General features: G+C 37.4%; 1 protein-coding gene across 3 annotated transcripts in view; it reads left to right on the top strand.

Moving 5' to 3' along the window:
• Positions 1-26,842, top strand: part of ROCK2 (Rho associated coiled-coil containing protein kinase 2) — a 104,337-nt gene that overhangs the window by 41,667 nt on the left and 35,828 nt on the right. For 2 of the 3 annotated variants that reach the window (XM_018920833.3, XM_030236262.2), the window contains exons 3-7: positions 9,236-9,336; positions 15,453-15,590; positions 18,184-18,444; positions 24,058-24,202; positions 26,577-26,715. In XM_018920833.3, coding sequence (XP_018776378.2) covers positions 9,236-9,336; positions 15,453-15,590; positions 18,184-18,444; positions 24,058-24,202; positions 26,577-26,715 — 784 coding nt within the window. Of the gene's footprint in view, positions 1-9,235; positions 9,337-15,452; positions 15,591-18,183; positions 18,445-21,822; positions 22,596-24,057; positions 24,203-26,576; positions 26,716-26,842 lie in introns of those variants that run through there. The other variant, XM_050972529.1, reaches the window with a different exon arrangement.

Raw genomic sequence — 26,842 nt, 5'->3', positions numbered from 1 at the left:
TTTAACCTCAGGAGCAGGTTGGGATTTTGGTTATTTGATTGGTTGTTTTTTGTTTGTTTGCTTGCTTGTTTTCTGCAGCCCCTGATCATTCTGGCTGACTGTCTCCCTTTTTCAAAGGCTGTTGCTCCTTCTCCTCCTATAGGCTGTCTGTTATGGTTGTCATAAATCTTTTTAAGTGTCTTATGTGATGTGGATGCTACCAGCAATGTCAGAAACATGAAAATATACTTTTGTTAACAATTTTATTACTGCCTTTTTATTGTTAAATCAGCTGACAGTATACTGTTGAAATAGCCAGATACTAGTTAAAAGAATTTTGAGATGTGTTACAAAAAAAATCACAGTAGCTAATAAAGAGTTTTGAAGAGTACACTTCATCCTTACCTGTTGAACTCTAAAAAAGCATGCAACACCTGACTATTTTGGCCAACATATTGTGTGACAGTGCATCTGTCTTAAGAATCATGCATGTAACTTCTCTTCTGTTTCTGTATTGACTGGGAGAGAATTAAAATAGTGCTGCATATCTTCTGTGATTTACACTTTGGGAAAAAATAAATTGTGAAATGAGAATTTTGTAAACATTTAAGGCTGGTAATATTTTGATATTGCAGAAGGAGGAATCAATCCTGCCGCAGTGATTCATTTCAGTCTTTTCCAACATAGGTGGTTGTATGGTTTGTTATATACCACACAGGGGAACTGAGCAGAATTAATTCAGAGAGTCAGGTTTCATTTTTTCTTTTTATTAAAACTGGTCAGGCAAAATAAAAGCAAAGACCAGTTTCTGATTTTCATTTCACTTCACTAATACTTGTGCTAGCACAAAATGAGCCACTCAGATACAGGAAAAAACAGGACAACAACTGGGTTCTTATTGACATCCCCATTTTATGCAGTTTAAAATTGTTAAACCCATAGCTCAGGACTTCTTGGAAGCTGTTCTGGGGGTAGCAGGTATCACTGGAAAGAGTGTGGCACATGCTTGCTGAAGCCTCTTGCAACCTTGGGCTTGGAAGAAAAGTTGGGAACTGTACTGAAAATTTATGGAACTGCAAGTTGTTGCCTTCTTAGGGTAAGGAACAGTGAGTTCATGTCTCTTGTGATTTTTCTCAGCATCTGAAGAACTAAAACAAATGCCCAGCTGAGAGCTGCTGTCAAAAGGTTCTGACAAACTCTGCTGAGCAGTCTGTGCCAGGGGCCTGAAGCCTGTATCCTCCCCAAGGCTTCCTGAGGCCAGCACGGAGAGGTGGCAGGGCCTCCTGGGACTTGCAGTGTGCTGCACAGGGAAGCAGCTAAAGCAGAGTCACTGCGATTCTGCTCATCCACGTTACACAAGTCTGCAGAAATTGTGGAGAACACTAAATAATCATCACACTTTCAGTCAGTTTAATCACTTACTTCTTCCACAATAACATTTTGAGAGATAATTTTTTTTTCCCATCACAATTCCAGGGGTTTGTATGCACCCTACTTCCGACGTATGGCAAGTCATTACTATTCAGGTTAATGTTTTATTAATGGGTTTTTTAATTTAAAAATTAAATAGCTTGCACTTCAGCTGAGACATTAATTTATGTTTATCTCAACTCATAATTGCTAGCTGAAACTCAAATGTTTCAACTGTTTCACTAAGGCAGTTTATTTAATTGTCCACACCATAGGAGTTTGGTGTATTCTGTTTCTGTGACCACTTTGCCAAAGCAGTTTCTTCACTCATTTAATATGAAAGAAATTCTTTAATTGCCTACTTTGCCTTACTATTCTGATTTCTTACCACTTTCTCTAAGGTGCTGAACCGAAGTGTAGCCTGTGTTTGTTAGAAGAGGCACATTAAATATCTGACATAATACAACCATTCCTTTTCAGTTTTTTTGTTCCTTTTTTGTTGCTTTAATCAACTGTTAGGATTCTGATTTTAAATTGCTCTGGTTTCTAGTGTATTCATGGAACAGAAAAACATAATGCAAAATTTAATTCCCAAAACAATGAGAGGAGTCTTCTGGTCCTCTGAGAGCAAAACCTAATTCACTTATTTTAGAAAAGGAAGCTGAGTTTTTCAGCATGGGCTTGGTGTAACAAATTTTTCTTAGCCTTTTCCTCTTCTGTCATCCAGGCAAAGGCAATAGGTTTAGTAAATTCTTCCAAGTCAATTTTTCTGCCATCTAAGATTTGCTAGTTGTTGAATCATGTCTTAGTGGCTTGTGCCTTTTTTGGTGTCTCCCATTCAGATGGAACTTAGTCTGAAATAGTTAAATAACAGGTTTAACCATTAGTTGGAAACATTTAATCATTTATAATCTTATCATCATGAATAGAAGGGCATGAAAAATGGATTTTGAGTTTGCCTTGTACAACCCAGAAGTCTTGAGTCCCTAAATGGATCAGTGATTTTCTATGCATTATTTAGCATCACTCAAGAGTTGGAAACTTGTGTTGTTAAAATGATTTGCTGATGTTATGTAGGTTGGCAGACTTGTGGACAGTAGATGTATTTACAGTAGAAGGGACTTCTAGTAGAGATGTGGCACCTGTGCACCAGTTTTTCTAGACTCCTGAATAAACTCCTTGAAAAGTTCCTTTGGCCATTTTCCTCTCCAAGCAGACACTGCTTACTTGGAAGATGTATCTGTTAAAAGTAACTTCTTGCAAAATCAACAGTTCTGGTTCCTTCCCTTGCATTTGTTATGTCATTTGAAGTTGCTGAGCCCTGCCCAGCCGTGTGGTTACTGACAGGAACCGGTGTCACCCCGTGTGGTGTAAGTGCCTCCCAGGGCTGCAGCTCTGTGTGCTCTGGGCTTCCTCTCAGCAGCACTCATGAAATGTCAGATGCCGTTTGCTATCTTGGAAATTGAGTGCACTGTAGAACTTACACTGAGTTAAGGAGCTAATTGCTCCTCTGGTTTTCTCTTGGCTTCTCTAAGGCAGCTCCCTGCCAGGTCTTCACTGTCACCTCAGCAGGTTGGGCTCCAGTTCCATTCTTAATGATACTGTTCTGGTAGGAGTAGGGATGGAAGAGGTATCAAATAACTTTCCCAAGCAGAGCGTGGAAGCCACAGTGTGTAAGACAGAATGTCTTAGATGTATAAACAAGTTATATGTCAGTGTCATTATCCACATTCCCTACTGGGTACTTGGTAGATACAAAGCAATTCAGCCCTGCCATCAGGCTTATTTTCATAACATTAGGGATGTGTTCTCTGTAAGCCAGAGAGGGCTGCTGCTTTCTATTTCCCTGTGTTCTGCTCTTTTCCATCTATGCAGGAGAACATACTTCTCATGTTCCCCTTGTATTTCTCTGAGGGAGGAAGCATTACCCTGTCTGGAGCTGTGCCTTCTAGTTCCTCCTGATATTCTGTAAGGCCTCCAGCAGCTTCTTCTTCTTCCTACACCTTTGACCAGACACTATAGATGCACCCCTAATTAGTTTAGTCTTTCTGTTGCACTTTCTGTTTGGTTTTGTTCAGCTGTGGCATTGCAGCACTTCCTGGCTCTACTTCAGTTTAACTTCTGGCTGGACTTCTGCCTAGGGCAGCAGCTTTTGACTTAACATACTCCATAGCAGCACTCATTGACTGACTGTGTCTGATCTGTGGGGTAAAATTGCAATCCCTTCTAATTTTTTTCGATATATATACACTCCCAAGAACTTCTTGATACACATTGGGTTTTTTTAAGAGAAAATAACCTGCATATGAACTTTTTTTTTTATCTTAAAAAGCTGAAAAGTTTGGGTTTTTCCTTCCTCCCTATTCCCCTTTACTGTCCTAGACAGGTATTTTTTCCATTTTCACCAGCATTTTCAGCCTTCAGCTACATTCTTGCTGCCAGCTGTCAGCGACTGATTCAAACACTCTGCCCTTTCAGAAAGTGAAACTTCATTTGTTTAAAAGTTATAATGCCATTTTCAAATAGTAAATCAAAAGTTGTCTTTAAAGACTCTTTGTATCTAACATTCCTGGTCCTTCCTGTGTTAACAAAGAAAACTGAGTCATAAGTGATGGTATTCTCATGTTTTAAAACTTTTATTTCATTGCATCCTGGGGCTGGGTAGTCCATCTAATGGCTTCCTTTAAACAAATGCCTTCCTTCCTTTCTTCTGCTGGTCTTTGTGCTGTTGCAGATTCATGAGACGTGCATACAAATACCAATACTTCAAAACTCATCTGTGTGAATCTGAAAATTCAGACCACTATAAGAAGGCTGCTATTGGAAAGGTCTCCTGCACCCTGGATTAGATCACGTTATGTGATAGTGAACTAAATCTTATGATCCAGTATGTTGCAATTATGATATGGCTTCAGGGTTAATCTAAGCTTGCCTTCTTGCACTCCAGTTTTTTGTTTCAGGTTAGTTCCATGCATTGATTATCTGTTCCATATCCATAAGATTTTATGCCAAAATAGACAGGCCATCTGCGTTACTGATACCTTTGCAACATTTGCATCCCTATGTGGTATTATTATTAATTGAGATTATTAAATTTTAAAGGAGTTAGGAGGAGTGACTTCATTGCTGTCTAAAGGGGGAAAAGTGGAGAGGGAGGTGCTAAGCTCAGCTTCCTGGGATGCAGTGACAGGACATATGGGAATGGTCGAAAGCTGCACCAGGGGAAGTTCAGATAAGACGTCATGAAGCATTTCTTTACTCTGAGGGTGGTCGGACACTGGAACAGGCTTCCTTGAGAGCCAGTCAACATCCTAAGCTTGTCAGTGTTTAAGAGGCATTTAACAACCTTTAAATGTTGGTCAGCCCAGAAATAGTCAGACAGTTGCAGTGGTGGTCACTGTGGGTCCCTTTGAACTGTTCTGATCTGTTCTGTTCTGTTCTGTTCTGTTCTGTTCTATTCTATTCTATTCTATTCTATTCTATCTTTTAGCAAAGCAAGTAGGATTTCTCTATTCTCAGCATTTCACAGGGATGATAAAACTAGTAACTCCTCACCTGGTTGTTTCATATATTTTTGAGTTTTTCATTGCTTTTTTGCATTATTTAATGCTTGAAAAGTTGCACTGGAGCTGTAGTAACTTTGTTTATAGTTTCTACCTTATACAGATATATTCCTGTGAGTTTCTTCTCAGATATTGAGCTGCATAAAACTACACACTGCTTTTTTAGTGTGTTTAGATCCCTGCTCAGTTCACATATTTGAAAACATTGAGACATGTCAGAAACATTTAAACTCATGTCATTCCTGTGTCTAATGAGATGTAACATTATATTCAAACATGTAACTGCATTCTCTGTCACTTGAAGTTTGCTAATATTCTTTCTCTACTGCTGCTTCCTGTGAACTTGTATTTATCTTCCTTGTCTAGTACCAGGGTTTGTGATCTGCAGTTCCAAACACAGCAATTCCCTTTCCAATCTGCAAAATTAATTCATACTATTAACAAAAATAATAAACTTGGTGTGGGTGAAGCACTGTTGCTTTCCTGAGCTTTTGGTCTAGGCTTTCATGATTCTGTATGGAAACAACATCACAATTCTCTCAATTCCTCTTCCTGTTGACACTCTGAATTACTTTGGTCTTATAAGTACACTGAATGTAGCAGATTTTGGAGATTTTAATTGCCTCTGTCCCTGCAACTTTGCTAGTAGATCATAACATCACTGTAACATTAATCTCTCCCCTTCCCTGTCACATCCAGTCTTTTTCTCAGAAGAAGCATTTTTGTGTTCCACAGGTTAGGAAGGATCTCTGGAGGCCAGCTGGTCTAACTCTCTCCTCAAAGTCAAGCCAGTTTTGATGTTATATCAGATTGTTCATGTTCTTGTGCAGTTGAATTTTGAGAATTTCCAAAGATGGAGTTTTTTAGCTCCACTTGACAGTCTGCACCTCTCCCCAGTTCTTACTATTCTTTTTCTACAAAATAGCATTTCTGGTATTTCATCTTGTTTGGTGGCTCTTGTCCTTTCACTTGGTGCACCTTTGAAATAAAACCTCATTTCAACTTCTGTTGAGGCCAACCATTTATCCATCCCTAACCTGAACAATTCCAGTTCTCTCAGCTTCTTTGAGCATCATGTGAGCATCTTGGTGGTCTTCCATGAAGCCATGGAATGTTTGGACTCTGGGGTCCTCATGTGCACTGAGGACCCCAGAGTTAGTCATAATGTTCCACATATGGTTTCACAAATAACAGATAGGGGAGAAAATCTACTTCCCTAAACTTACTGGCTGTGCATTTACTAGCACATACTTGCAGAGTCACTGCGAAGGCTGGCACCTCATTCCTCTCTGCTTGGCTTGTTGTCCACCAGGGCTGTCAGGTCCTCTTTCTCATGGTCCCTTCTAGCTGGTGAGTGTATCCTGTTCCATTGTGTGGTGCTGTTCCATCCCAGCTACAGGACTCTGCACTTGCTGTTGTTGAGCTGTGAGCTTCCTGTCAACTCGTTACTCATCCTGTCTGGGTCACTCACAGGAGCCACCCTCCAGTGGTTTTAAGCTTTGAACTTAAAACCACTGGCTGTGACTCCAGCAACATTACCACTCACCTGATAATTCCTCTGTGCAGTCCATGTCAGCATGGTTTGGCTACAAAGATACTTTGAGATGTTGTGTTGGAAGTCAAGGAAATGTACTGCTTTCCCTTTGTCCACCAAGACAGACATCTCATCATTGAAGGAAATCAGGTTAGTCAAACACAGTTTGTCCTTCCTAGATCTATTCTGGGTGTTCTTACCCTTCCATCTGCATCATGTGCTTGAAAGTGGTTTCCTGAAGGATTTTTCTCCATTATCATCTTGGGCGGTATGGTCAGGCTGCTGGTCCACCCTGTAGCCTCCTTGTTGTCCCTTTAGAATATGGATGTGGCATTTGTGCTTTACCAGTCATCACCTCCCAAGTTGTCGTGACCTTTCAAAGGTGATAGTGAACAGCCTGGTAATGGTCTTGACTGGTATTTTCAGTACACTTGGATGCATCCTGTATTGTCTCAAGACCTGGTATATGTCAGGTTTCACTGGAGCTGGGAGGCCTCTGAGCAGGGCTTGAGAGTGAAGTGAAGCAAAAATTGCATAGACTGCCTTGATCTTCTCCATGTCCCTGGTACTAGATCACCTCCCTCACTGGGAGCAGTGGGACTACATTTGCGTCAGTCTTTCTTTTATGGCCAATGTATTTATAGAGTCTCTTGTATCCCTTCATAATCCTGGCTAGTTTCAGTTCCAGCTGAGCTTGGTTTTCCCAATTCCATCTTTTCTAGTTTGGGAGGTCCCTGGGTAACCCAACTCAGCTTCTGTGTTCCAAACCTTTACCTTTTGTGGTGAGTTGAGGCAGAGGTTGCCCATTTAGGCAGACTGGCTCCTTGCCATTCCTGCTTGATTTCTAACTAGAACAGCTCGCTCGATAGCTAACTAGAACAGACTGTTCTTGTGCTATGAACATCTCATCTTTGAAGATCAGCCCACTCCTCTGCCCTTCGCAGCAGCTTTTCACAGGATCCTGCCGGTGAGTTTTCCAAACGAGCCATAGTCTGGCTTGATTCTTCTGGATTGAAGTCCAAGGTCTGCCATCTTCCTTCTTCAGGTCTGTTCAAGTCTTAAATTCCACCATCTTGCAGTTTCTTCTGCCAAGTCTGCCGCAGACTTTGTCTTCCTGAAGCAGTTCATTCTTGTCTGTGAATAATAAATTAGAGTGCCTCCTTGTCCAGTTCTGTTGCCTTGTCCACTTCCTGCTTTGGCAGCAGGGTCCCTGCTGCCAAAATCCCTTGTTGCATTTTATGACACACAGAGATACTGCTATGATCCATAACTGAAATACAGATATCACTTCTTATGGCTAAGTCTTGTACTTTAACACCTTTTGATTTCAGAGGACTCTATGCAGAAGGAGAGCTCTGTCTGGTGTGAGTTAGGTGGTTGTTTTTGGGGTTGTTAGGACTCAGTAAAATGCCTTATTGGCTTATTGCTTGTTTGGAAGAAAATAAGTGTTCCTGATGGTCAGGCATCTCTTGGATTGCTTGTAACCTGCCAAGTTGCTCTTCATGAATATGTAGGAACGGTTAAGCTATTTACTAGATGTTCTTATCATTAACTCTCTTAGACCATGTCATCTTTAATGTCATACTGGATTAACTGTATTTCGCATCCTTTTCTCCCCTGTATTCAGATCTGAGATCCTCTTTAATAGCTTTCTAGAGATAAAATTCTATGGTATTTGACCCTAAACCAGGATCTCACAGTATATAAACCTCTACCCCTCTCTGAATATAAGCATCCACAGCTTTTCTTACAATTTCATGCTTTTTCCTGGTAGAGTTCTTGCTCCAGCCACCTGTTTTGCTTTGTTTTGTTCTTCCTCTAAGTGTGTGTAGGAGTTTGTCATGCCTCAGATTACCTCCAGTATTATGGATTCCATTCACTGATTCCATTATCTTTTCCTCGTAATAAGAATAGATTTTAAAAATGCATTTAGCTGGGAATGCATTCATAGCATGCTTCATTTAAAATATTAAAAAGTCTAGAACCTTGTGTGTTTGCAGAACTTGTCAGAGATCAGAATTCACTGTTTTCCCTTTTACAGATTCTCACAACTGCTGATAAGACACATACTGACAGGCAGTACTTACCTGCAGAAGGCTGAACAGAGCATTGTAGACATAAGAAGTGTAGAAGTACACATGCAGTGAACACCAAAAAAGCAATGTGAGATGGCCAACAGTTACATACACATTTGTAAACTTGAGTCAATGTTTCATATGGAATGGGTGAGTGGATTTGCCAGATCTTCGTGTGATCTGCAGTTGTACATGAAGGTTACCAAGTCACATTCCTCACCATGTGAGTACTGTTGAACCCTCCAGGTGTGTAGGAGCAGGTTGCACCTGCAGTGCTTTTACATACCACATACTCCACCTTGCATTATCAGTGGAGTGTCAGTGGATCCTGGGAGTGCAGTGGATAGCAGGGAATGATTGAAAATTCCAGATAGGCATCTCTGGCTCTCTTCATTACCAGAATCTTCCCATAAGCTTTTGAGTGATTATTAGAGGTGTGAAATGAGAGTCAGCAAAATATGAAAGATATTTCATTTGTTACAGCTAAAGGTAGACAGCTAATGGTTTCCAAATAATAATGAAAGGGGATATTAATAGTGACTACAGATTTCAAGAATTACCAATAAGGCTCTAAACATTTGAATAAAATTAGCTTAATTTTACTCTAAATGAATAGCTAAAATTGCATTCTACCGATGCATGCATTATCACAACTTCTGTTTGATTTGTTTTAGATGAGAAGATTGTGGAAAAAATCCGAGCATTACAAATGAAAGCTGAAGACTATGATGTTGTTAAGGTGATTGGAAGAGGAGCTTTTGGAGAAGTGCAGCTGGTAAGAATGCAATGATTTAATGTTTAGACAGATTAACAGCTTTAGCCAAAACCTTCCTCAATCTTCATGTTTTATATTAAAAATTCTCCTTAAAAAGAACAAGTGTAACTTTCATTGTGTTGAGAGATTGTTTCTGTGCATAGTAAACAGTAAATCTGAGTTTAAAATATGATAGATAGGAAGGGAAGAACTCAGGAATGTTTTCTATCCTTTGATCAAAATCAAAACAGCAGCTCATGGCAATTCTAAATCTTTATGGCCACAAGTATCGCTGTATAATACTATAGGAAACCTTCTAAAAAAGAGCAGGTGAAAACTGCGACAAAAGATTTTTGTTTTGTTCTTATAATTGTGGTGCTTGCATTGTATTAAAGTGACATGACTCACAGGATTTTTAAAAGATTCCTTTCATAACATTGTCCCCTTGACAGTGTATGCAATATAATATCTGAAGTATGAATGGGATTGCTTTTAAAATTTCTATTGCAGAGAAACTCTGTTGCAAAAAAAAAAAAAAGGTAATCAAACTACAAAAAGTAACTTGGTGTATCACATGTAGTCTGATATTCATTTAATTTTGATTTTTCCTGGACTTCCAAGTCCTGCTGTCTGATAAGTTGGCACAAAAATGTGAACCTATGTGTGAGATGGGTTGATATGACAGTTTTGAAATAAGTATTGGATCTAAGTGCCGGGTAGAATCTAGAATGCAAACGTTAGGGACAAGTTATCATGAGCTAACAGATAACTGTGCACCAGCTGATCCATGGTGATTTTCTGAGTGAGTAATTTTAGAGGAAAAGAGGTTTGAAGCAACTCAATGGAAAGGGGGGCAACTAATGTGCTGCAATTGAAGCTTGTTATCTTGTTACCATAAGGTAACAAAAATTACTCTTTTGCTTGTACTTGCTGACCTGGAGCTGGGGTTTTACTGCTCTGTGGTAATTTTGTACTAGGAAGCTGGGAAAATCATATTGTCTTGTAATGTATAACCATTTTGGAAAACACAAAGATGTGTTGGAGTTTTGTTGAGGAATGTGGTAAGATCTAAGCTGTGAAGGGCTTATAGGAGACACAGTGTATAACGTAATAAATTTATGATCCATTTATAAAATTCTTTGGATTTTCCATATTAGTGTTGTTGAAATTTGTTGGAACTTGAAAAAAAAACCCTGTGATTAGCCTAATGTTATTTGCATGACTCATGGGTAATTTGCAAAATTAGATGTGATTAGTATGGCAGATAGCAACATCTAATCAGCAAGTTTTAGTCATCTATGTCATTTTTTAAGACAACTTCATCCAAATCTAGTAGTATGAGAACGTAGCACCCTCTTCTCTTTCTTTCTGTCAGGGTAATTTACACTTTGTTTTTGTCCAGAAGAGTGAATGAATGGAATGGAGTATTTCTAAAAATCCTCATTTTCTAGCAAGACTTTAAAGAATTATTATGTGTATTTATATCCTTGTATGAATTTCTATCTTTGTAGGCAAGAAATTAAAACCAAAACCTTCAGCAGAACCTTACTTTCTTGTGAAGGGGCTGCTGCAGGTTGTTTCTAAGAAAGCAGTCTGCTCCATGTCTTTTCAATGATGGTCACATCAAATGGTTTATTTTAAAGTCTTTTATTAGGCATTTGTATCTTTACATTAAACCACAGGGAGCAGTGAATAGAGATGCTCCTTATGCACTGGCATATGAAGTCAGTGAAAAATCAAGTTGTAAGGAACAGAGTTCCTTGTCCATTTGTTGAGGGGGTAGTAGATGAAAAAGAGCAAGTCCCAATAATAGAAGTCATGTGTTTTAGATTTTTAGATGTCTCACTCATATTTCCAGGAAGCATCCAAGATAACTATATTTTTGATGCGCTTCAAAAATGAAAATACGTTGCTTTCATATGTGTATTTCTTAAGAACAGAAGGTTTTTTCCTAAATTATTTTTATTTTCTTTTTAACAATTAATTTCAAATAGAAGGTCCTGATTTGTTCTGGAATCTCTTTTTCTTAATTCACCATATCACAATTTAAATTTTTAAGAAGAGATAATTTTTCATAATTTTTCAAACTACATACTGCAGTTTGAGGGGTCTGAAGACAAACATTATTTTTCATTTGTCTGACCACTAAAAGGTAATGACAAAATGCCTAGTAACCTGGTCATACAGTGATGGGGTTTGGATTGTATTGTTGTCATGGGGGGTTTTTAAAAAATCTTTAATAAGCCCTTCAAAAAAGCAAGAATCCTTGGTATTGGAAAAAAAATGTGTCTTCATATAGAACTCTTCTGTACTTCATGTCAATTTAAAAGAACACTTTTTCGGGAGAGTAAAAATACAAGTAGAAATCATAATGTTATGCAGCCTTACAGCTGAAAAGCAGTGGGCTAATAAATACAACTGAACAGATCTGAACTAATATTAGCTGGTGATGTGGACATAGATACCTCAATTTTTTGCCTCACAAGGTATGGTACAAGTTTAAACTATTGAGCTAAGCTCTATCTATTTCTACTCCATTCAAAATGTTGACACCACTGTTGCAGATGATGGATTTGTGGTAATGAAAATATTTTGCAACACTTTCTGTGATCAAAATAGAAATTTGCTTCAGTGGGGATTAAATACAGAAAGAACCATAAATAAAACATGATTTAAGTACATAAGTTAAATTGATGAATGTTGTGTTATCAGTATGTGTTATTGTGCCATAGGAATTTTAGCACAAATATTTATTATATGTTTTTAATGATTATATTAGGATGCTTATTTTTTGGCTTGTAATATTTGCAACATAAGATAGCCAGCTATCACCTCTTTCATTTATTTTTGTTTTCCATAAGTCTTCTGCTCCAGTATAACATTTTCTTGCTAAAGAACTGATGTGAAACAATCAGCTTTCCAGATTCTGTCAAAAAAGTGAAATACATTCTCTGCTTTCTCTACTGTTGTGTCTTAGAGCTAGATACTTTTTTTTTTAAAGGCTTGATTTTTCCTCTTCCTCTCCCCTCCAAAAATTTTAAAAATAGTCCAATAAAGAGAGATCAGATGACTCTGGTCTGAACATCTGATTGTGGTGAAGAAACAATTTCCTTATAAATCCAAAAGTATTAAGCTCTACACTTGTGCTCTGGTCTCTGGTTTTGCTGGGTCTGTACTGATGGGGAAAGCTAAGAAAATGATTGCCAGCTGCCAGACCACTTCTTCTCTTACGCAGTGCCATGAATAAAAGTGACTGGTGTCTAGGGCAGACAGAAAAATTGAATTATGGTACTTAATATGTTACTTCTGGTTTATGCAGAAACAATTATTTATGAAAGCACATCCTGAGTTCCTCTCGTTTGTTTTCACTTGTGGAAAATCATCTTGATTTGAAATTGAAACTTATCCTTAGTTCCTTCTCCCAGGTCTAACCATGAAGGACTGTAATGTTGGAGTGACACAGCAGACTGACCTGCTCATGCACTGGAAGGGAAAACTATAGCAAAGTTAACACTTCCTTGTGTTTGGGAGCTACTGGATGGTCTGAGTGGCAGTCTCTACTGTCTGATTTCTTAGTGTTGCAAAGCACTGGTCATCATGGCCTGCTGGTTTATTTTTCTTCATTAAGTGCTTTGTTTATTAGTTTAATTCCCCATGCACTGCTGATATACAGTTTTGTAGTAAAGCACATAAAGCAGTCACGTTTTATTACCTGAAAATTTGTCAGGACGTGAACTTTGATACCCTATCTGTAGTCATTTCTTACAGCTTTATTAGTTCTTTTAGGATACCTGTAATTACTTCAAGCCATAGAGTTCATTTCAAAACACCACTCTAGGATTATAATTTTTTTCCAAAATCATAAAAGAGACAGTATCATTACCAATACTATGTACTAAATCTGATAACTTCAAATTGTGTTATTTTCTTTGCCTACAGATTGTCTTCCCATGTGAATGCTGGGGAAATAATGGAGGCATTTTGTTTATTGAAAATACTAGATTGTTGAAGCATAGGAGAGTGAAATTCTTTTTTCTTAATGCATTTTCATGAGTTAAACAAGGCCATGTTACTCAGTGCTAATGGCATGAAGGGATTTTCCTACCTATTTTGAGAGTTACTCTGGTGAGCTGCAGTTTAAATTTGGCAGTTCATTTTAACAGTTGGAAGAAGTTGAAACATCATGACAGTTTAATACATGAATAATCTGCTGTATGAGCTAATATCTGTATGTACAAATATAGCTCTGAGTAAAGAGCACAGTGACTAGCAGCTCAAAAGGCTGTCTCCAGGGCCCCTGATGCTGATCGCAGGAGGAATGTCAGCGGTAGGTCTGCTCACCTGCAAGGAGTTCCAAGACATACTTGGTCTCTGGCTGTGCCAGTATACTTGTTATGCTTTGGTTTTGTACAGAGAAAGAGCCCATCTTGAAACTTTCACAAGAAATCATTAGCCAATAACCTATTGGCCCTATTTAGACAGGTGTACAGACGGATTTTGCGACGCCCACCCCTCTTTACTTTTTTTCTGCTGTATATGAGCTTCCTTCAGGCTGTGATGACTTCCAAGAATTTTTTTCCCCAAGTCATGGGAGACAGTTGTTTTTCTAAATGCAGGCAGCTACTCTAACTGCACCTAGGCAAGAGTACACAGTGACTTTAGGAATTGTAAACTACTAAATACATTGCAGAGCTTCCACGTGAAGTTTCACAGAAAATGCATCTTCAATTGAGCAATATCTTTTTGAGGTTTCTGGTCTTTGTGTTTCTTCTGGTTTTGGGCAGGATTACAAAAGATCTACTTAGAGGAGTATAGTTTGTGGTGTGCCACCAAGTCTTTGTAAATTATAAGTGGGAAGAAGCTAGTTTTCAAAATACTGTTTTAGGACATCTTCACTAGCTGACTAAATAATGTCCTAAAATATGCTTAGAGTTGTTAATGCACATAGGTACTATGTTTCTGTTCTGGTGTTAGGTTGGAGGTTTTTTGATCTAATTTCTTAGTGTTAAACTATGCAAGATACTAATAATAAAACCTTTGCACCTGTATCTTGAAGGCAAAAAGCCGCAATTTCAAGAACAGCAACTCCTTAAATAATCCTCTTTCTTGTTCATGTTCTTGCTTTTTCCAAGTTTACCCCTCCAGCTCATGCTTCTTCTGTTCCTTCAGCAGTATTAATTTTTTCAGCTCCTCAGGAGCAGGAGACTGATGCTCTCAGATCTGTGGACCAAATAGGTGCCTCTCTGAAGCTTTGCTCTGCAGGTGTCAGGGACCTGCATCTACAGCTGTTCAGAAAAGCCTGTAAAACATTGTTCCATGTACCATAATTAAACTCAGATCTTCTGCAAAACTAAGAAGTTAGGAGATCTGCTTTATTTACTTGATGTGAGAGGTTTTAAATGCACCAGAAATTCATCACCTCAGTTTCTGGATTTTTTATTTTAACAGGAAAAAGGAAGAAATTTAAGGTCCTGATGACTCAGTCTTCTTACAGCTGAATACTTCTCACCTTGATTTCTTTAAGAAACACTCAAGAATGTGAAAAACCTGTTCTTTTAATAGTTTTCTCATAAAATAGTGTGTCACATGATTAATTAGCTGAGTAATGACGGCAATGTGCAATTTAAGGATTTGGTTTCATGTCTGAATTCAGATGAAGTTTTCAGAAATGTTTTCATATTTTGTAAAAAAAGGTTTAATTACAGTTTTCAAACAGGATTTATTGTATTAATTTTGCACCATTTAAAGTGAATTTAAGAACTGTTTAGGAAAATAAATAGGAAGAATCATGTTTTGGTGTAAAATAAAAATTGGCAGAGGTTGAAGCAGACTGCTTGCCCAGTTTCCAACATGGATGGATTCAATAGCTAGACAGTTTTCAGAATAAGAAAATAAAAGCAGAGTTAGACTTTATTTCCTCCTATGGTGGGTTTTTTTGAGCAGCTGTTAAACTTTTCTTTTGAGGTTTTGACCTTGAGTAAGGTCAAATCGTTACTGAGTAGAAAATTGGGTGTATGAAGACCTGGAGGCATCACATCCCAGAAAGCAGTTTGCACATAGCAGAAACACACTGTGCTGGCACTGAAATTTTAACAGGCATTTTAAAAAGGTTGATTCTCTTCTTTTTCAACCAACAGGTTCGCCATAAAATGACACAGAAGGTTTATGCAATGAAGCTCCTTAGTAAATTTGAAATGATCAAAAGATCAGATTCAGCCTTTTTCTGGGAAGAAAGAGATATCATGGCCTTTGCCAACAGCCCATGGGTGGTTCAGGTAAGGAAGATGTGTAAAAGTAAAATGTTAACAACAACAGCAATAGTAATGATGCTGAGGCCATAAATACTTCCCAGTCTTGAGCTGGTTTTGAATTTACATTGAAATTCAAATCAAGGTTTAGGTACAGATTTTTACTTTTAAAAAATACATTTTTACAGCAATTTCACTAAGTTTTATATATTTGGCTGTGTTTAAAAGTAGATTAATTTGCATTTTACTTACTACAAATGCATCATAAACCAGAAATAAATCAATTTTTGAAATGCCTACATAATTATTTGGAATAATAGGGAAGTTATCTTTCCAACTGTGAAAAATTCTATCTAGAAATGTAGAAACAAATGTGATTGGCATTTCCAGACTTCCCTCATGATACAGTCAATTGATCACAGGCAGTTGGTATTAAGAGTGCCTTAAATAGCCACTCTCTTTTCAGCTGCAGCTTGATATATGGATGAGTGTGTAGTTCTGGTCTCTTGCAAGACCAGGGCTGTAGCAGTGGTTTCCTTTAAACCATCTTCTCGTAGTGGCCAGTTCTGAGCTCACATCAGCCCTGGGCATGTCCTGTAACAGAGAGCTGACTTCTTCCTCTGGTCTTGGACACTGTCACTCACAGCTGCCTCGTGACATGTGTCATCAAGATGCTGTAATGTGAATTATGCCTTTGGGAACAATCAGTACTGATTATTGCCATTTGTTGTAACTGGTAAATTGCACCAGGTAACAAAAGGAGTAGTGAAAGCATGTGCTTGGAGAAATTGTTAGTCCTTATAATTAATTTAAATGCTCTCATATATATTTCTATGCTTCTGTATATTTGATAAGACTGACTTTAAGCTTTCTGTATATTTTTAATAACACTTTACCTCAGGTGTACATAGATGGTACTTTGAGCACGTTTTGTGCTCTTGCCTATCTTCAGCAGAAATACTTGAACAAATAGATGATTTTTTGTTTAGTTCTTTGTTCTAGTAACAGTAATTGTCAGGAACTATTTCTCACATGCAGTTGAAAGTAATGAGAAATGCATGACGTGGATTTTCAGAGGAAACAGTCACAAGCAGGATATAAATGTGTATCTGCATTTGTAAATAGCAAATGAACAAAAGTGTAGTTGCAATTGTGCCTTCTATGATTAAGTGTGTTAGTGTGATATATTTAGGTGATGTGGTCCAGTGGGGTAGGACATTGAGCTGGTTTGAAGAAATGTAGGTCCTGTTCTGATCTAGAAACTGGTACAGATGACGCTGCTTCTCTCTGTCTAGTTTTTAATGTGAAAAATAAACAAGAGTCCTAGATAGTTTTAATTTTTTTAATAAATCCCTTGAGGTCAATAACAAAAGTGCTGTATAAAGACATAGTGCTGTTATTTATTATTATATTAATATCTCTACATGTGACAAAATAAAGATTATTTTTATCTTCATTTGGATTTAATAACCCAATCCATTATTGTACTATATATTGGATATATTATCCATTTGTGCAAACAAATACAGTGCAGCATATATATATTAAAATATATATTTCTAATCTAGGTCTTCTGTCACCACTTATACAAGTAATTTTAATCCAAAGGTCAAATCTCCATAATAACATACCTGTCTTTCATGGTTCCTCATCCTCCACAGTTTCCCTGATTCTGACTTCATCCTTTCCTCACATCCTATTTTTTAACTGCCTTTTAATTTAGTGTGTAATTTAGAGATGTGGATGATTTTAGTTTTTAAGGTAAGGCAGTATTCCCTGAGAAATGAGGTAAGACTTTGAGAGACTTTTTCACAACAGTCACTGAACATTTGATAGTAATGCTTTTTGCTGGACTGGGCTATTTTCAGACCTGGTGATAACCAAGTGGAATCTCTAAAACTTCAGCACTCTAGGTCTGAAGTACATTTTAAAGCGACTGAATTTACTTTCACTATCATGCCAGTAGGAAACATTCTGACTGCCACTTACACCAGACTAGTATTTTATTTTTAAGGACAGTTTCTTTGTATTATGTTAGTTTTCTTCAGGAACATTTTGGTTTTATTGCTTATTTCAATATGTGTTGATTTAGGACAAAGTCAGCAGTGACTTTGCAAATATGTACAGAGATAAGGAATTTATAATATAGAAAATTTGGAAGCAATCTTAAGTTGCTGCTCACTGTTGTGCTATTTTCAAATCAGAACATGATGCTCACTGTTGCAGATTTGATACTTTGCATTTTGACTCAGTGGTACTTCTTAATGCTAGGAAACATGGAGGGAGGGGGAGAGATAGATAGATAGATAGATAGATAGATAGATAGATAGATAGATAGATAGATAGATAGATAGATAGATAGATAGATGCCTGTAGTATTAAAATAATCAGGAAATATTTTTTACTTTCTCAAAAATTCTAATTAGGGGCTTCTGAAGTTCAGTAAATTTCAAGGTACTCTAATAATTAATAGAAAAATGTATATTTTATGCATATTGAAAGTAATCTTGAAAATGTATTCTCAGGTTCAATGAAACTTCAAGATAAAGGCCTTTATTCCTTTCCCTAGCTGTCTGAAAAGTAATTGCATTTTTTTCTTTCCTTTTTTCTAATGTTGCAGCTATTTTGTGCCTTTCAAGATGACAAGTATTTGTACATGGTAATGGAATACATGCCAGGTGGAGACCTTGTAAACCTTATGAGCAATTACGATGTGCCTGAGAAATGGGCCAAGTTCTACACAGCTGAAGTTGTTCTTGCTCTTGATGCAATTCACTCCATGGGCTTGATACACAGAGATGTGAAGCCTGACAATATGCTTTTAGATAAGTATGGGCATCTGAAGCTGGCAGATTTTGGCACTTGCATGAAAATGGATGAAGTAAGTATGCAACTGAATAATTTACCATCTATTAAACTGTAGTTCTAACTTATATCTACATCTGAGGTTATTTTCATATGAAGTATAATACCCAAAGGAATATTCATCTAATAATCTACTTGGTTGGAAAGCTGATTCTTGTTTCCTATTTTTAAATACAAGAGTACTTTAAATAGTGTAACCTTTTCTGTTATAAACTGTTCTCTCACACGGAAGAAGGATGTAAACTTATTCTTTGCTATTTTTGAAAGCATGTGCCTTTATGAATTTCTAAGGTACTTTATTTTTTTTACCAAATGTTTGAAAAGCTCTAAGATAACTCTTAGTTTCAACATTAATAATCTTGGAACAGTTCATAAGCTGACATTTTTTTGTAAATGAAATTATTTTATAGGCAAGATACAGGAAAAACACACATGGAATGTATCTAATTGTTCTCATAGCATCCTCTAGTGGTCATTCAAATGAGGTCACAGTACAGCAGCAGTGATGTGTCATATATTGATCAAAATCTGTTAGTTATTTGTCAGGATGCCACGATGTCAATTAAAATGATTTAATTGTCCAGCCAAACACAGTTTTCTAATGAGTTTGTATAAGAATATTTTTAAGGTACTTTTTAGAGTACTTTATGTTATTAAAAAACTTGAAAGTAAAATGACCTTTTGTAGTTTACACTCTTGCCTGACAGACAGTGTTGTGATGTAATTTACAGAATATACTCTTCCTATGAGAAAATATAACTATTCTTCCTATGAATAACTATAAGATTATAACATATATAAAAAAACTGTATATGAATGTGTGTTATGATTTTCCTGGTCTTTGATAGTTTTCTGTAGTAGTGTTGGCAAGGGTGATCCATTTAAGCTTACTTGCTTTTATGTTTTGGGATTTTTTCTGTATTGTTTAGGCAGTGCTTCATATAATTTCTGCTATCTACTGAATTTGCATTTGCATCATTAAGTTAATGTCTCTTCAGCAGTATCCAGAAGTACTGTGTCTGTTCAGGGTGGGTTTTTTTCACATGAAAATATATTAATTTCATTATTGTCTAACTGCAGGTGTTTATTGAAGTTCAGTCTGTTCAGTTTTGGTGATGTTGTAGTTGTTAGTCTAAAGGCAGAGATAATATGTACCCCCACTTTTTAATTTACTTTCCTGTATTTTAGAGGACAGCATTTATTTAAATTGAAAAAATCAAAAGTAGTACTTGGTCTCTTAATTCAGATTGTAATGTCTTAAAAGAATTTGTTGTTTGTTGGACATGACAACAAAAAAGCTCACAATATAAATCTACCAAAAAAAGGTTATCCTCTATGCTATTTTAGGGGCCCCAGAAATGATGGACCCATACCTTTTATTATGGTACTGTAAATGTGACAAATGCATCTGTGTTCCTCATAAAGGTACAGTGAGCTCCACTTTAGACCAGGCATCATCAATGGACCAGTGATCTCCTAGAGAAGTTAATTTTTTAATGGATTGCATTTTAAGTTCTTTGTGTTTCTCACAGTCAGTGGAATGGCAAAAATTTTTTGTACAGGAAGCTTTAGAAGTTTGAGAAGCTTTCTGCGGAAGCTTTTAGAAATTGAGAGGTTCTGGATTGTCTCCAAATCTCATGCTACTTCTTACAAAACATGAACACATCCCAGCTGTGTAAATATAATATTGGTGTTGGCAGACTGATTTGTAAGAAATATATGCTTACCCAATACTTATTTATTTTTTGGATTTGGATCTCTTTTAGCAGTTGTGAGCATTAGCATCTTCCTTATGCTGTTGAAAACCCAGGAAAATTTTGCTGCAATTTGTTGGGGGATTTTTCTGATCTTTGCTGTGGAATTGTGTTCAGTGTTTGCTTAAGTCAGCCAGGCCAGGCCAGACCAGACACTTGCAGCAGAGTTTCTCCTTATCATTTGAAAATAGTGAAAATAGTTGCTAAGTGTTTTAGTGATCTTTCCCAGCATAAAAGGGACTGTTCTGTTTTTGTAACTCAGTTGTGATAATTGGGGGTTTGTGGTGTTGTTTTTCATTGTTTGTCTTGGCTTTTTAAAATTAGTGGTCTGATTTAAAATCTGCATCAAAGTGAGTATTTTTGTTGTTGAATAAAGAATGGCATTAAACTCAAAAATTTAGTAGGATTTGTGGTTCCCTTTTCTGGTGTTTAGGTATATTAGGTAGACCAGGGCAGGGTTCACCAGTCTTTCTAATCCTCAGGTGTTGTGTAAGAACTGAAACAGCAGCAGCCTTTGGTAGGTATCGCAGGGCCAGGAGCTCCCAGTGTTTCCATGCACAGCGCTGTCCTCTGCTAACTGAGCTTTCAGCTGAGCACAGATTCAGAGGATATCTGTTGAAAAAGATGTGACCAAAAGAAGGGATGTTTGCCACTTGGGATTATTGCCTCAGCCCGGGCAGTTCAGCTGAAAGAAACAGTGTTTTCCTATTTTTGGAACTCAGCTTCTTTCTCACTGAAGCTTGTCCAGTGAAGAGGACTCGGCTGGATCCTTCCTGCCTCGGTGCATTAACATGTCTGCTGTTAACACCTGATGTGTGTGGTCCTCATGTTTCCACACAAACACCCTCCAGCTCTTGTTTACTGGAAGGAACTTCCTGAGGGAGTGAAAGCCTGATTGTCAGCCTTGGTTCAAGACAGCAAGTCCTTCAGGTTGGATGGAGATCCTCTTGAAGATAAAACCTGAATTGCTTCGTCTTCAGCAATATAATAATGTGGAATGATGCTGGGAAACACAACACCCTCACCTCCCAAGTTGTCAGGAGCTGCAAGAACATTGCTGTGTTTCCTGGACAGCCTATTTTTTAAAATTGTGCACTGTACATTTCTGACATATCTGCAGGAGATGAGTTCCAAGGTCCACCATCATCTTTTGAGGTGATGACAAAAGTTTCAGGTAAAACACTGGCCTGAGACTCCTGACAGGAAGCTTTGAATGACAACTGTTATAGTAAGTATGCTACTCAGGCATAGAGGCTTGGTGTTAGAAACACAGGAGTAACACATTGCCCAGAGAAAACAGCATCATGTAAGTCTCTTCAGAATGCAGGGACTGCCAAGGTGCTCTGTATTGGACAGAGAGCATGTCCCTGTTTACTCAACTTTGATGCCAGAGATCACAGTCTGATTGTGATATTAAAGGTATCCAGTACTTAAAAATACATACAGAACGACACCTAAGTTCTTTGAAAGAAGAAGTGTGTAAATGAGCAGAACAGAAATCTGAGAATTTCATATTCAGGTGATAATGGGCCAAGCTCCTGAGGATCTTGGTAGAACCCCCATTTTGAAATGCAGTCCCACAGGGTGCTAGATAATCTTTTATCAGATCCTTTTCCCATGACTGCTTGAGTCAGTGGATCTTTCAGGTCCCTTCCAAGCCAGGCTGTTCTGTGATCTATAAATGCTTTTCTAGGTTAGTTCCTGAGACAGAAGGTAGAGAGTTTTATGGGGAATAAGAACCATCTTCATGTGCTTCAGAGAGCTATGGCCCATTGAGCCTGCTGTTAACATGCAAAGGCTTCTCTTACTGTAGAAGTATTTTTTTGTTCTACTGTTCAATTCTTTGCCATCTTGCCTGAAAACCTAAAGTGTTACTACATGGAGTTTTTTAGCATCTCTAACATTTTTGAAAATGCTTCCTTTTTTGCTGTGTAGCAGCCATCAGACTGGTGTAGGTCTGGCTGGGTTTTGGCACAGCCTTTACTTTGTTTGTTTAAGACCTCAGAAAATATCAACATGTGTAACATATTAAAAAGTATTCTTGCTTTGGTGTATTATAGAGGGATGAGAAATAGGGTGTTATTAAGTGCTTTGGTGTCAAAGTGGAAAGGCTTTGACTGAAGCTGCAGACTTCAGAGAACTCTTTCAGGACTGTTTTGGTGACTTTGTTTTTAAAGAATCTCCTTACCCAGGGAGGGATTCAGGTGGTTTCAACCAGACTTGACTGAGCAAAAATTCAGACTTTCCCCTGTTGTAATTTTGTGTTTGGATAAGGAAGAGATAGACACACACCAGTGTTGGAGCCTCATTAAGTTGCCACAGTCCTGCTGGATGAGTAGAACCACATAACCCTAGAGCAATTCCTCCTGTGCTCAAAGCAAAGAGAGACTTAAGCTTCAGAGAAGTCATGCAGGTTAGTGCACAAAGTGCTGTGACAAGCAGGATATTCAAATAATGGTTCCTTGCCATCTGTTAGATCCATTTTCAAATCCTCTCAGCTTTAGATTCCTGTAGTCTTTGAGCTTTAGTTTATTTTGCAGTGTTAAAATGTGTTTGCCTGAATTTTTGTCCAATGAATGCAGTAGATCTTCTGGAAAGAGCTAATTTAATTTTCTTATCCCAGTATGAATAAGCTATGTGCTATCTCATCCAATATAGAATGCAAAAGTTTATCTGCTCTTCAATCTGGAAGTGAGAATTTAAAATTTCTTTAGGTTTCAGTTTTAGCATGGAGTCATAGAAGATAGGCATTTGCCAGGAGGATATTTGAAGTATTCTATATGTCTTTACAGTATGTAGTCATCCCTTTAGTTTTTGCCTACTGGTTAATGACTTTCTGGACTCTGTTTTAGTATAGAAATAAAAGCTTTTCACAGTTCATATTGTGTATGAGAAAGAATATTGTAATGTGGTGTCTAAATTTTGTATATCAGTACAATTCCAAATTTGAATGGTTCTCTTATTTTATTTAAATATATATTTTGAACTTAGTTGTTGCTACTAATATTTTGTGTTAATATTCAAAATTAATATATATTGCCATTCATGCTGATGGCAAAATGCACAAAAAAACCTTTGTAAAATAGATAAAACTTTGGATTAGGAAACAGGATAAAAGATGAGTGTATTTTTGGTACTTCTAACTTCATCGAGGTTTTAATTTCATTCATCCATCTGGTCTCAGGAGTGAATTCAGTGAATTCCATTAAAGGAAAAATGACTTATAACTGATTCGGAATGATGGCAGAGCTTATTGATGCTTCTGCATCACTCAGTCCCTACATTTTTGGTTTCTCAGTGTGAAGCAGAGTATGAGGAATTATTTCATGGATACAATTGTGGTAATAAGTTAATAAAAAAATAAAGTTTTGCTATTCTTTAAAAATAGCTTCTCCTTTTAATCTTCTTTCTATATAAAAACAAAAGCAAAGCACATATAAATATTTACCTATAATTTGGTTTATTGGCTGAATTAGACAAAATTGCTATGTAGCTGCTTTGTAGGGCCTAGAATTCATAACTTGTCAAACTTATTCTAAAATTTGTCCCTGAATTCAATGAGAAAAGGAGCCGTCTGATACACTGTGTACCTTCATATTAAAACCAATGGTAAAAATAATTACATTGGTGAATTTTGAGAAGATGAAATCAAGAGAAATCACTACGGAGTAGGCAGGGGTAAGCACATTACCAAGAAATGTCGTTTCAATCCATATTGCTTCCTGAATTATAATTAGTCTTTAAAACACACTCCTCAAACCAAGTATTTTAGGCTATATTTTTGATAGTTTTCTGTCCTGCTGACAGAGGAATTGCTTGGAGAGGTGCTCAGAAGGCCCTTGAGCTAAGCTGTTTGTGTTGTTGCTGTTGCCCAGACAGGAATGGTGCGCTGCGACACAGCCGTGGGGACTCCCGACTACATCTCACCTGAAGTCCTGAAATCTCAGGGGGGTGATGGCTACTATGGACGGGAATGTGACTGGTGGTCTGTAGGGGTTTTCCTTTTTGAGATGTTAGTTGGTAAGTAATGATTTCTTCTGCTAATGAGACTATAATTGAGTCTTCCCTGTGCCTTGAGCTGCATTTTGGTGCATGGAGGCTGCTCGTACCTCACTGACAGCTTCTGGCTGATGCTGTGGCTCATTGCTGTTCTCTTTGCTCTCTGTCACTCTGGTGCTGTGACAGCTGTTTGCATGCTTGCTCAGTGATGAGTTCCCTGACTCGGTTCAGCTTAAAACTAATTCTTAAAATAGTTTTAACTGGGGTCAGCTACCTCACCACATTTGTGCCACCGCAGGCAGGATTGAGTTTGCAGAGACACAGGAGATGAGAGGAATGGCAAGGGCAGGCCTGTTCGTTTCTTTTCTCCTTTTCCATAGCACATCAGTGTCTTGTATTAGGTCAAAGTGTGGAAGTATGACACAATTCTTTCTTTTGTGCTTGAGTCAAGATGTTCTAGTAAAATACACTGGACTGCTATGGCAACGAATATAGAATATAATCTGTTCAGGAGATGAGTCATCTGCATCTTAAAATATAGCAAAGATCACTATGATAGTCTGGTAGCAAAATGCTGATTATGGAAGGATGAATTGAGCATACAATTATTAAAAATCAGCATTTTCTGGGAATATTGCAGCTTTGATGTTTCTGGTATGCTGAGACAGGAAATACACTTTAACATATGATGCTATTACTATTTCCAATTCTTTCAGAATTACAGCATGTTGACTTTAAGAATGTGTGGTTTATATTTAATAGTCTCTCATGAACAATTTTAGAAGTAAATACAATTATTCAGTTCTTAAAATATTGGGCATAGCTGTCCAGAATGTTTTCTCAGCATTTCAGAGCTTCTTTTTATCCCGCCTTGTATCTAGGAGGAAAATATTACTGAATTTCTCCATTCCCCACATACTGGTAGAAAGTATCTATTTTTTTCTGTGCTTATGTATCAGATTCTGGCTATGGTCTTCTAAAACTTTGCACTTCACAGAAAGCACAGAAACCGTTTTGTTATTCTGGTTTTGATAAGGCCGCAGAACTAATGAAAACGGTAATTTTATTATGAAAATGAAAATCTTACTGTGTGCTTAACTAAACCATAAAATGTTGATCACAGGATGAATCCTAACTTTAGTTCAGTGTCTTAAGATAGTTTTGAGGTGTTGCCAAAATCAAAGCTATTTCCAAGATAGAAGAGGAATGTTGGGAAAGAGGGAGGCAGCAGCAAATATCAGTGATTCCCATCTGCAATGCACTGGTATGGCAACCTAATAAATTTACTAAATGTCCAGAAGTTAAGTTCAAGCTGGTGTGTACTACTTTCTTATTTTTCTATAAAATGACAGAAAGAGACAGAAGTTAGGATTGTTCTTTCAAAAGCAGAGTGGTTGTTGTCCAATGGTTTGTTTGTACATTTTTTCTTTTTATGGCTTTTGAGATGCTCAGTTCCTTGTTGGAAGGCTGCAGCCTGTGATGCTGGGTGATTCCTGCCTGCATGCAGCACACCAGAACTGAGGAAAGAGCCTAGCTCACATGACTGATTGTTCACCTTCTCTATTAAACCTACGAATTAGCTGGGAGAAAGGATTCCTGTGAAAGTTGCAGTTTCTTGATTACAGACCCTAACCATTTGTATGTTAAGAATGTTGCCAGTTTATTTGACAGTCAGTTGCCTCTATCACAGCCTATTCTTTTCACTTGCCCCTATTTTACCATTCTTAAGTCTAGTTCCTTTGCAAATATCTTTAACTACAGCCTAGGCTGGAAACCTCTGGGTGAGAGAGAAAAGTCTATTATTTTTAAAGCCACCTGCCATGTTAATATGGGCATTCAAGCTGATGTAATTTGTCAGTCAGCAAGATTTATTAATACGGGTTTAACAGTGTGGTAACACGCTGGGAAGGCTCATGCTCAGAGCTGACATGCCTTAGGGAGGATAGACCTGTGTGCCTCTGAAATGGTCTTCAGAGAGCTTTGGTGGATTCCTTCCAACAAATGTGCATGAGCAAGTCTTTAATGAGTTTTGGTCCATTTTACCCTTGGAATGTTTAAAGATTGATTCATATGGGTGTTGGCCATTATGTAAATTAGAAAATATATTCCAAGAGCTTTAAGGCAGAACAAAAGATGTAATTCACCAGGCAAAATTTTGGTAGGGATAGACAGGATGGAAAATGGTGTCGTTTCTAACACAGACTTTCTAGGGAAGGAATATTTTTAGCAGTATACATTATTTGTCCACTGCATGTCCAATTTTTTTTCTTTTTCTTAATAAAAGGCTCTGCTAGGTAAACTGCTTGTAGACTTTTCATTATCTCTTCTGTCTTATTCAACTCAGATAACTTAAACATGATGTAAAATCACAGCCAGTTTACTATTTTATTTTCAGGTGATACTCCTTTTTATGCAGACTCACTAGTAGGAACATATAGTAAAATTATGGATCATAAGAACTCATTGCATTTCCCTGATGATGTGGAAATCTCTAAGCATGCAAAGAACCTTATCTGTGCCTTTTTAACTGATAGGTAAGTGCACATACTGTTCTGGCACTGTTTTTTATTTTGGATGGTACATTGTAAAAATTAATTCCTTCTTATACTTCTCCTGATCTCTGTTCAAATCTCTACTGCCAAACCTCCTGTTCTCTAGTTT

Source organism: Serinus canaria, chromosome 3, assembly GCF_022539315.1.
Source record: "Serinus canaria isolate serCan28SL12 chromosome 3, serCan2020, whole genome shotgun sequence".
Taxonomy (NCBI): Eukaryota; Metazoa; Chordata; class Aves; order Passeriformes; family Fringillidae; genus Serinus; species Serinus canaria.
Note: the sequence above shows the minus strand (reverse complement) of the source record. Positions and strands in the feature narration are given on the sequence as shown.